Genomic DNA, 11,283 nt, shown 5'->3' on the forward strand with positions numbered 1-11,283 from the left:
TGAACGTTGTCTAAATTTCTAGTTACAGAATAAAAGTGCTTCCAGAAGGCATTCCGTTTAGAAACCAATAAAGAAAAAATAACAAAGCACAAAAACGTCAAAAGCAAACAAGGGAATCTTCCGAAATTCTGAACAGCGTGTGAGATGGGATACAGATTCACACTAGATATTCGCCGGGCGGGGATTGTTGGGGGAGACTCACAAAATAAATTAAGACATGGAAATTGAAAAATCTTTTTTGCGTTTATATTGAGATTTGTTTAATAACCCTAAACACCTTACCGTGCGTAGACGTGACTATCTGTTTGAAAACCAATCATACTACGCGTTTTTTGTGTTGCAGCATGCATACCGAGTTTCAAGCCACTCCAGGGAATTTGAAAAGAGTTCTTTAGGCTGTCTCATAGTTACTAGTAATTTGCATTAGGGGGTCGACCATTTGAAACCAGGGGGGTGGCCGGACGATTTTTTTAGACAACAATTGCATGCTACACAGAGAGAAAAATTGCATGCAAAGTGTTTCAGGAAAAAGATACTGTCACAGCAAGAAACAAGAAAAATGTACAGATGAGACATCGCGAAAAAATGCCCCCCCCCCGTGATTTCAAATGCTTAACCCCACATGCAATTGTATCATATCGGCAGCAAGGATTGCTGCTATAGTTTCCAAACGCTTTACAAAACCATTGCCAGGCAAAAACTTCACCGCTACCATAAATTGAACCCCGTATTATTATTATTCCATGCATTAATCGAATTGAGGTAGTTAAATATATAAAATAATATTTACGCCTATGATTTTTTTTTAAAACTTGAACCGCAATAATTTCACAAATCATGTTATATTCCCAAAAATTACAATGTTCTTCACTTTGCAATCTAGGTCATTTCCCATGCCAATATATTGAATACAAATTGAATTGTCGCCATGTGAAAATTCTGCATTTTGCCCTTACCCGTTCAATCTACTAAAATGGAACTTGCCTGCCCTCTGAATAAAAATCTTCTCCTACTGGAATTCCCCTCTGAGAAACCCTATTTTTAATGCCCTCCCACTGAAAATGGTTTATTTTGCCTGCCCGCTAAAAATCCCTTGCGAACACATTTTTTCACGAACAGCTCCGTTGACTGCACCTGAATATAATTGATTATATATGATATCATAGTTAAGTCTCATCGTTAGGCTCGCCCTGTGAGTGTCACTCGTGACTTTATACATGTATACAGCTCCACCCTCTCCACGCAAGAATTCTAGGAGGTGTTGCTGTCTAGATTCAAAACAGATTTGCAAATTAATATTTGCCTAAAAGAATTGACAGAGATTTATTGCTCAAGATAAGTCTGAATTTGTCGTCATGGTTATTTTATCGGACAGCCCAAGGTGGCAGCACGTCGCCCTTTATTCTCTGAGCGCTGTTACAGTACTGTTTAATAATAATTTGGTGAATGGATGAATAAAGATTGCAATTTACTTGAGCCGTCCTAATTTAGAACATTGTCATAACGTAATACATACAATTTAGCTGATATGGCCTACTTATTTAGATTATTCTAGACACCAGTTAATTAAAATAACAACATGCACTAATGGTCATGTTGCAGTTGTTGTAATATGGTGGTATCGACAGAAAGTTGGAAAATAATGTAACTATAACGACCCATGCACGCCTCCGATAAGTCAATATTACGGGTGCGTATTCATTATTACATGACATATGACCCCCCCCCCCCATAATGCCTTAAATACATGTACTACGCATTGCTCGAATGGACACAATTACTCTTTTAATTAGTTGTTCATTTCATTTTAATCCCGGCTCAACGACTCATAATTGATCGAAACTACTCAAAGTAGACTTGTCTAGTCGTATAACCGATAACCTGTGTTCTTTGCGTCTGAATACCAATTATAAGGCGACATTGGGTCACGCACAACAACCTTGCCTTGTTCCGTCTCTCCATTGTGTTCGTTTTTAGCGTTCATTAGAATGCAAAACCTGTGGTGTGCGGCAGCCATTTTACCGGACGGGCTCGAACCACTTTGCTCTTCATTGGGAAACAGAATGACACGGTGATACGGAGTACGTATTTAAGGCACAAACCGTGTTCGTCAGTCAACTCTAACAGGCGAATTAGCGGCTGTAAACAAGACAGGAAAGTGGTCGAGAAAGTAGTCTGGTTCAAGCAAGCATTTGGAAACTTTTTCCCCACCAATTGGGCGTTAAACTCAAAGATCGCTTCTCTCTGTTTTAACCGGTGAACTAATAGGCTATCACATTGGGGAAAGGAAGTATATCGACTATAAAATATGGCATCGCAACATGATAGTATGTTTTTAGAAGACGATTTGACCTGTTGCGTTTGCGCGGAAGTATTTGAAGACCCAGTAATGCTCTTTTGTGGACATGATCTTTGTCGAAAATGCTGCGAGGCGTTGTACAGGCAGTCACTTACAAAGAAGCATAACACGGGGAAATTTTACTGCCCTGAGTGCCGGGCCGACGTCGCATTGGAACAAGAACGAGGCGTCGATAGTCTACCCAGGAATTTCCGACTACAGAACCTATGCGATCGAGTGAAGCAGATGAAGATCATAAACCCCGTCGAATGTTTACCTGGTCTCAATGATGACCCGTATTCAACCCTAAGCGTGTCGTACATGAGAAGAAAGGTATGTGGTCTTATACTTAAACTCCGAGTTTCATTTGTGTAGACGTAGTTACCGTCAATAGATTGATACAAACCCTAATAAAAACAATCTAATTATACGAATCTGGTCGTGTCTTTTAACGAAGGAATACAGGAGCGCATCAAGTTGGACACGCTGTGGATATTAACATAATAACATATAAACACGAAACAAAGTATGCGGATTTTGAAAATTGATATAAGGATCACGTATATAGTTTCCGCGTTTTGGAAGAAAGCGTAAGGGACCTTAAGGGTGTACATATATTTGTTAACTCCCCCATATAACACCGGAAAGTACCATCTGTAACCCTCCCTGCCGTTCAGTTGGTAATTTTGATGTTGTCATTATGAATTATTGCTGTCAACAGTGACTCTGCGTATCAGCTTGCGATTATTTGAATTAATAATGATAACGGCGGTATATTCTGCTCTGTTCTCGTTTTACCCAGGGAAGTGTAATGAGTCACATGGCTACCTTGGTAGAAAAAATTAAAGAAATGGAAAGATTCATCAAGACTCTGGACGAGAAATGCGAAACAGTGGAGGTAAGGACCAGGAGACAATGACGCCATTGTGGCTTGTCATGGCAATTGTGTTACCACCGGGTATTAAGAATCGTGTCACTCATCAAACTCACTGAGACACAATTGGACTTAATACGTAGGACGATTCGCTTTTCTAAGTATGTACACAATGCTTTGACCGGAACTACTTGGTGGACAAGGACAGCTCGACAACAACCAGACGTTTTGCGTTATACATTTGACATGAGTCGTCAAGGTCTTTACTTCCCAAATACCGGATGTGACGCCACATTTCAAAGTTAATATGTATGCTATTTTATAATAATAATAATAATAATAATAATAATAATAATAATAATAATAATAATAATAATAATAATAATAATAATAATAATAATAATAATAATAATAATAATAATAATAATAATAATAATGTATTGTTATAGTTTAGGCCTGTCATGTAGGAGAAATGCAAAATGTATAAATAGGTTCCCATTAATTTATTTATAAACTCAAATTAAATTCAGAGGGTAGTATTATGTTGGTATTACAGTAGATTATAAGAAACAACATTCACTAGAACTGAACCCACATATCAAACAACCGTAACTAGGGCCAGAAATCCTCTATTACATTACAATACATTATTCACTTCATAATGAATATCCATATGATTTACATAATAACATAGTATTTAATTTTTCTCGTGCGACTGGGGATGAAAAGTTCATTTTTCTAATGACAAATATAAATAGAAACACCACAGAGTTCATGTCAAAAGCATATACAAGAAAGCAATTAATTTTGTACATTATACAGTGAAAGTATTTATGTTATGGTTTGGTGTTTTTTTTATACACTGGTCACTATAAATAAAATAATTAACTAACTATACCATTAACAACATGCTGCATTTCAATTATTAGTTGCTCATAACAATTCCACATAAGTAACGGTAACAGGTGACTTTGAGTTTTCAGAATGTTATCTGTGGTATATTCTACGTGTGAAGGTGGTCGCATTGAAACATCGGACATATGTCTGGGATTGACGCATCGTCTGTAAATATAAGATCAACAGCTGATTGATGTACTCGTGTGCAATACAATGACCAGTGGACATTTCCTGTCACGACAACCCTTATTTATCAGAAATTATATGAATGGTTCAAGTTTCACCAATCACATGACAAATAATACAATATAATAAATTTACTTTAATTAAAACAATATATATCATTCAGAGACATATTTAACATTATCCCAGAATTGCTTGGAATTGTATGAACAGTGTACCAATTTTAAACCTAACGTTTACGCGAATAAATAAATTAACTACTAGTAATTAATTAATTAATTGCAAATTTAAATAACTAAATAAAATATGATTACACTGTATTGTTATTTGACTTTTGATACACATAATCGTGATAATACATTCTACTGATTTTGAAAATTTCAGTCAGTGATTTGTCCACAACAGACCGATCCCTAATAGTACGCGTTGAATGGGCTGGGCTTCCCGATGGTTGCAAAAATCACTGGTTTTAATCAATTATTCCTTAAATATTATATTGCATTACTTTTTTTTATTAGAAAAATTGCGGCAAATTGAAAGTGTCGATATCCAAGGAATGCGAGGCACTTTATCAAATACTCGACCAGAAACGTAAGTCAATGTTACATGATATCGACAAGCATAAACACGATATAACGACGCAACTAAGACGGCAAATAGCTGTGTATAGCAAGGCACTGGAAGAGGCTAAACAGGCGGAGATGAAAACAACGTCTGATATGGAATCCATGAGAAAAAAAGATTTCATCAAGGTAAAGTTATGCAATCCCGGGAATAAAACAATATTTTGTGAAACCAGTTTAAACAAATTGCCCTATTACCTTGTAATGTACACGATGCATCGCCATTATTTAGGTCATCGAACAAAAGAATGAACAGAAAAAAATGAGCGTCGTTAGAAGTGGATTGTTATAGTACACAATTTAAACGTGTCAAATTTACAACGTCTGTTACTTTCATGGGTCAAAGGTGATTTGTTGGTAACACGATCCACAGAGATTTATTTCATATCGCGAGCATACGCAATAACGCATTGCAAGAATAATATATACAAAATCAACGAATCACGTTAACGCCATTGTTCTGTTATTTATTTCACACATTGGTGTCGCCATGGGAACGTCCTGTACGCGATGCGTTGATTGGCAACTGACAGAATACGAAATCTTTGGAAGATAGGTAAGATTGGTTTACTTGAATTAAATTATATTGCTTGACCGGAGTCAAGGACAGGGTATTGTGTCACAGGTTCCTGGCATGACTTTGGATGATTGTTTAATAACGATAATATCCGTGTTGTTGTTCTTTTAACAACGTTTGTACTTTTGTTTGTTTGTAGGCTGGACAATGCATCGACCTCTCTGCCAGGTTTGACCCCGGCTGTTAGCGATAAATTTGTTATAAGTGTTGACTTCAAAGCTGCCAAAGATGACTTACAGAAGTTACGTATAGATGTTAGAGGTATCTATGACAACTAAATGTTCCATACCCGTCCTAATGAATTTCGAATAACTATTATACATATAATCTCCTCCTCCCTTCAACACAATTATTCAATGACATTATATAAGTTGTCGGATTGAATAAATAAAAAAAAAATGTTTTAAAATGTTAACTTTCTCATGTCAGAATTTAGGGTAAAGGAATGACGTCACTTTTTTTTCGATGCAGACAAACTACGAAGTGAGGAACAAGAAGATAACCTGAAGAAATTAGAGACAGGTGAAAATTCCCAGAAATCGATGTCATCAGACTTACTTGCGCAGAAGCAGAAAGATTCTGGCAAATCTGGAAATAGAAAAAATAAAAAGCATAATGGTAAGAACTACAGATCTAAATTAGAGGAATCGTTCATTTTAATGGTGATTGTTACATTTGTTTTTCCAATACGTACACGAAGATGCGAGTGACATGAATACAGTTAATTGTTTACCAGCTGGTTAACTGATTAATTAATTTATTTATGTCAGTATTGACAATATTGACATTTGTGTGACACATTCATTCCGAAACTTCACGTAAAATAACGGATGCCTAGTTGGTATGAAAAATGACCTGACAGTACAACATACTTCACACAATGACAAAACAATTATCAACAATTGAGAACACAAAGTGTCTGCACAGGTTTCCGCGATGCACACGTTTCTTGTAGCATAGCGACAACATAGTCTTTGTGTATGTGATAAATTTATTGTGAAATGCAAAAAACAAAACAAAAAAAACGAAACATGCACTGTATAATGTTAATGATGTTTTTATTCGTATTTTAGATCCTTTCAAGAAACGCCGGTCGACATCGGATTCTGATGCGCGAAGCACAACACCCCCTGAACCGTCATCCTCTATGCAGTTCGAGACTGCAACATGATGATGAATAACATATAAATGTGTTACAATGATACTCGATGCCGGGACTTGATACTCTTACATATTTAGAGGGACCCGTGGAACTAATACATAATTATCTCCACGTAACCAGAAGAAATGAAGTGAAATAACGAATGGAGTTGTGGTTTCATGGCGTTCGGTATCTGGTATACCGGACGACACACAAACGGGTCACAAGATCACGCGCATCATCCTAGTCATTTTACTTTTTATCGCGGTCACACATAAACAGCGCCACCACGCGCTTGAAATTCAGCCTTAAAATGCGAGTATGATTTGGGGAGGGCCCAGTTTTGAGTACTCAAATTTTTTTGATTCTGCTATATCCCACAATTGGCCACACCCAATTCACAAGGACTTGTCTCCCGAAAATATTTCGAACATGCTGAAGCAATGTGGCATTCCCATAAAACAATTGTGTTCTGGTATTCTACATATCATACACTTGATACTATTTACCATATACACCGCCCGGCCCACATTTCTTTTTGGTGCAGAATAAATACCAATTCTTTGAAAACACGTATGACTACTCCCACGCAAAATTAGCTTTCAAGTTCTCGTCAGTTTTCACACATAGTCAGTAAATAACTTCTAGTATAACATTAACTATTTCAATTTAATAGTATTTTTATACACTTTTTATAGAAATATGTGGATTGTGTTGGGTATTTTTTTTTTCATTTTCTTAGTGTATAAATTGTGTTGATTGTGGTCCACATTTTCACGAAATGTAATAAATATACGTATATTCGTTGTTTTGTTTTTCCGTTTAAGTTGCTCCCCGATTACACCCCTCCAAAAAACGTGCTGACGATTTCCATGCCTTAATTCGTCCCAAGACATCAGGGAGTACCTGCATGATAACTTACTATATCCAGTCTATTTAAATTATGCCATAAGACCATAACCACACTTATATTCAACGACAACAAACAACCTCAAATGGATTGTCTGGAAAGGTCCGATACACCCCGAAAAATAATTATTTTAGTATATTATGTCAATGGTGATATACGAACTTCAGAGCACGAATGAACCGTTCACATTTGCCCATACTATAAATGATTCAACGGGACCCGATTGAGTAATACAGTTAAGGGATTAATACGAGACTGTGTAACGATATATGTGTGACAGTTTATATTGTCTAAAATATTGTTCGTTGTAAATAAAGCCTTGCATACTATATTGAAATAGTATTTGAATTTTAAACATAACGATTTTTTGGATTCCTCGAGGCGCCACCATCGGCCAATATATCTTCGACTCTATTAACCGCCGAGATCTGAATTCAGACGACCAGTATAATTTTTACTTTGTCCCCATAATTAGAACACGGGCTAACATTCATTATCTTGGACTATGTTAAGAGAGGTGGAAGTCGCTTCGCGTGTCGAAGATAATACTAGTATTATCGAAATGACTTCAAATACATATAAATGGGGAAATTCAATGAAGTTACATGCGACTCGCTGTGGATACGTACTCCTTAAGACGATAGAAGAAGATCTGTTACCCCCAGTGATGAGTGATCATACAGATAAGCAAGATGGCGACCATGATCTTAAATTATTATTTGAATCAGATCAAAGACGGGGACACTGCGTTCTGGAGAGTTGTCAGAGGAGCTGCCATTTTTTTTGTTTCTCGGTGTATGGCGTTTTCTTGGCTTTGTTTCGTGGCATCTCGTTTGCCGCCGTTGGGATGTTGATGGTGTACTCTACGGAGAACGGTATCGCTCATTTTCAACTGCTGTTCATTGAAAACATAGTCATGTTGTTTCTGGTCACGCCAATAGTGACTTTCGGTCGAATGGATGTATTTGGCGGTGATTGCAGAACGTTCTTTGCCGTGATCAGCGCGGCTTTTTTCTTGTGTCTCGCTTCGGTCGCTTTCTCAATCGCTGTAACTTCTGTTCCGCTGACCACCACCGCGGCGATTATTGGTTGCCTTAACCCTGTCCTGACGGCCTTGCTTGCCGGTATATTTGTATCCGAACCATGGCATTTATTAGAAGCGGGATGTTGTATCGCTAATATTGCTGGCATATTTCTTGTAATGCAGCCTTCAGTGATATTTTCTGAAGAAATTTATCTCAGTGATGATAACTCGCAGATTATTGGATACATCATGGCATCTCTCGCCGCGTTGTTCTTCTCTCTATCGTCAATCAGCGCCCGTTCCTGCAACAAGCAATGCACGTTCGTACTGCTGTTATATCGCTGCATCTTCTGCTTCTTTATCAATTTACTACTGGTGTACTTTATAGAGCACCCCACTTGGGAATGGAACAACATCGCCTATTTGCCGGTGATAGCTGAATCGCTGCTCGTCGTCTTATCGGCTTGGTCATTCTTCCGAAGTTTGCAACTGGAAACTGCACCCAAGGTGGTGTTGCTCACCAACTCGCAGTTAGTTGTCATATTTTCACTGTGTTTGACAGCCACCATGCAATACGTGTTTGGTTTTTTGTTCATCCTACTCAGCCTAGTGGTACTTGCTGTTGCCACCACACGGAGGAACATGGCCCAGAGACAGTTAATAGAAAGAATAAGTGTTGCTGTCGGCGAGAATTGGGATGACTAAGACTAATTCATATAAACTTGAGTATCTGGTTGTTTTTCGATACGATACATGTTAGTGTAACTGACTTCTCCTATAGACATTTAGCAAATTTCGTGGTACATTTGTATATAATAAACGCGATCGGCGAGATTATTTTAATCACCACACTTCAAGATTATCGCTGAAACGTAAGATAAATCACGGCTACTGGAAGAAATCTCTGTAGTAACCGTGGATAAATTAAACAGTGAAGAGAGATACCATGCCTGTTTGTTGTGCAATTATTCAATTGATCACGTGAAAACTCCGGACTCACGACCGTCTGTAACGTTTTTAATGTTATCAGCATTTTGCTCACCGATGCAGATAAGACATTCTTGTTGTAAATGATGTGCAATAGTAATGGCGGGCAGAAGAATCAGCTGTTTTTTTCTTCTTCAATTTTTATATTTAAAATTCGGCGAGGACTACATTTACCGCTATATTAAACAAAAGATAGTACATGTAAAACAAATCTGGATATGTACCCTCGATTTCAGATGGGGAACCCTGAATTTCGCTCTCCGAATTGCGCTCACAAAGGTTGTTCTCCATATTGGGCTCATCAATTATCGAGCTTTGTGTGATTATCGGACAAGGTTTCAGCTTACATCATGATTGTGATAAAAAAAACGACTCGTTCCTGGTGCTCAAATGTCAAAATCAGACAACAATTTAACAACTTCCTTGAATACATATACCAAATAACTTATATAACAAGTTATATTTAGTAATATTTGACGTGTTCGCTGGTTATCATTTTTACTTCATCTATGGCAGATACAGGATATGTAGTTTACTGCCGAGTTACGAAATAGAGGGCGCAACAGACTTCGAGATTATAATCCCGTTACCAGGACCCGTCTAAGACGTTTTATAGGAACACCAAGTCACCCATGGGTGCGCAGAATACATATTTTACGTCGGTGGACTGAATAACATTTTAAAATTTAGCTAAATGGTAAATTATAATGTAATTTGTATCATATCTTATGATATCTTAAACTATCATTAAAAAAAACTGCCGAAAAAAGGGATACAAACTCAGAATGTTTGACAGATCAGATGGGAAATCATAGTTTGGCCAAAATGATTTAAATGCGCAGTCGCAGGGCAAAACAAACACTTGTGTAGTTTGGTCACGTGCACCGCGTCATTTGTTCGATATTCGTAAATAGAGCACGGCGGACATAGACCATATGACAAGGTATTATTAGATTTAAAACACGCCGGTATACATGGCAATATTAAGGGACAACGTCAAAAGATCGATGTCGGATAAAAACTTAATTCCTTTAGTATTTTCCAAACCCCCCTACCCCCCACTGAAACTTAATTGATAAATATTGGTCATGGCGTCAGACTACATTCACCATTAAATACAAATTGATAATCGGACAGTAGTATTGCATAGCAGTTGGTTGTCGGGTGGGTGTAAAAAGATTTTACAAATGCACCTCATTTGACGCACAGATTTACACTCGAACCAAACCATTTTTCCTATTTTTTTTCCTTTTTCGGTTATTTCTATCCATGATTGGATAGAACTACAAATACTCCAAGATTTTTTTGACTTCATTAAAAAAAAATCGTTTTTGTAGGATGGAAACCTTTTGAGGTCAAAACCCCCCACCCCCAAACTAAAGGAAATAAGTTTTTTTATCCGACATCGATCTTTTGACGTCGTCTCTAAGACAACCCCCAAAGTCAGTTTTTCGATTTGACAATACTAAAACGAATAATTGTAAACAGATTTTGACGCGAAATATTGTTAGTGCTATATGCGCCAAAATATGCACATGTGTAACAAATTTGCGCGTAGCATTCTACTTTAACCTTTAGTGTGAGTTGAATGTAGAACGTATGTAAATATTATGTATGTCTGGTCTGACTTAGGGTCGGTAGAGGGCGCAGTATATATAAAACTGAATTACATTTTTGAGGCTGAAATTCTGTCGCCGTCTCGTACTTTCAACGATTGAAAATCAAATCA

At 37.3% G+C, this 11,283-nt stretch overlaps 1 protein-coding gene across 1 annotated transcript; it reads left to right on the top strand.

Annotated features, from left to right (window-relative positions):
- Nucleotides 1-1,796: 1,796 nt before the first annotated feature.
- LOC100378210 (tripartite motif-containing protein 55) lies at nucleotides 1,797-7,437 on the top strand. The gene is made up of 7 exons (XM_006814061.3): nucleotides 1,797-2,671; nucleotides 3,141-3,236; nucleotides 4,811-5,044; nucleotides 5,449-5,471; nucleotides 5,632-5,753; nucleotides 5,964-6,110; nucleotides 6,566-7,437. Exons 1-7 carry the CDS (start codon nucleotides 2,309-2,311, stop codon nucleotides 6,661-6,663), a joined length of 1,083 nt encoding a protein of 360 aa, XP_006814124.1. The 5' UTR covers nucleotides 1,797-2,308; the 3' UTR covers nucleotides 6,664-7,437.
- The last annotated feature ends 3,846 nt before the right edge of the window (nucleotides 7,438-11,283 follow it).

The sequence above is a fragment of the Saccoglossus kowalevskii genome, chromosome 7, assembly GCF_978046115.1.
Source record: "Saccoglossus kowalevskii chromosome 7, keSacKowa6.1, whole genome shotgun sequence".
Taxonomy (NCBI): Eukaryota; Metazoa; Hemichordata; class Enteropneusta; family Harrimaniidae; genus Saccoglossus; species Saccoglossus kowalevskii.

Bases quoted from the DNA above. Each gene is read 5' to 3' on its own strand.
- LOC100378210 (XM_006814061.3), top strand. From the start codon at position 2,309: ATGGCATCGCAACATGATAGTATGTTTTTAGAAGACGATTTGACCTGT. The intron at 2,672-3,140 runs GTATGTGGTCTT...CGTTTTACCCAG, and splicing joins TGTCGTACATGAGAAGAAAG to GGAAGTGTAATGAGTCACAT. The intron at 5,472-5,631 runs GTAAGATTGGTT...GTTTGTTTGTAG, and splicing joins ACGAAATCTTTGGAAGATAG to GCTGGACAATGCATCGACCT.